Below are 545 nucleotides of genomic sequence, written 5' to 3' on the forward strand. Positions count from 1 at the left end.
AGCCACCAGGGAAGCCCCCATATTGAATGAGGGTGGGTACTAATCCTTATAAGAAGAGACACTGACCCAAGGAGAAGACCATGTGGAGATGGGCCAGAGGTTAGTGTATCTATAAACCAGGAACATCCTGGGCCACCAGAAGCTGAAGAAGGCAAAGAAGGATCCTCTCCAAGAAGGTTCTGAGGGAGCACAGGCCTGCCAGTACCTTGATTTTGGAGTTGCAGCCTTCAGAACCGAGAGAGAAGACATTCCTGTCACTTGAAGCCACTCAGCTGGTGGTACTTTCAGCAACCATGGGAAACTCATACAAGGATGTAGGAGGCTTATTATGATACACAGATGAGTCTGAGACTTTCTGAGTGGCCTCTCTCTGGCAGCACTAGGAAGAACAGTAAAAATTCACTGAGATGAAGTGACGTCTGTCTTTTGTTTTCACAGGCAAAGGGTGGGGGCTATGAAAGTGAAAGTGCCTACCCAAACGCTGAACTCATGTTCCTGGAGATTCACAACATTCACGTCATGAGAGAGTCGCTGCGAAAACTGAA

General features: G+C 47.9%; 1 protein-coding gene across 1 annotated transcript in view; it reads left to right on the forward strand.

The window, feature by feature from the left end:
* The window catches only part of MTMR1 (myotubularin related protein 1), a 32489-nt gene that overhangs the window by 21992 nt on the left and 9952 nt on the right, over nucleotides 1-545 (forward strand). The window contains exon 9 of the mRNA XM_010831567.1: nucleotides 439-542. Within this exon, the coding sequence (XP_010829869.1) occupies nucleotides 439-542 (104 nt within the window). The remainder of the gene's footprint in view (nucleotides 1-438; nucleotides 543-545) is intronic.

This window comes from Bison bison, unplaced genomic scaffold, assembly GCF_000754665.1.
Source record: "Bison bison bison isolate TAMUID 2011002044 unplaced genomic scaffold, Bison_UMD1.0 scf7180017864529, whole genome shotgun sequence".
In the NCBI taxonomy this organism is placed as follows: domain Eukaryota; kingdom Metazoa; phylum Chordata; class Mammalia; order Artiodactyla; family Bovidae; genus Bison; species Bison bison.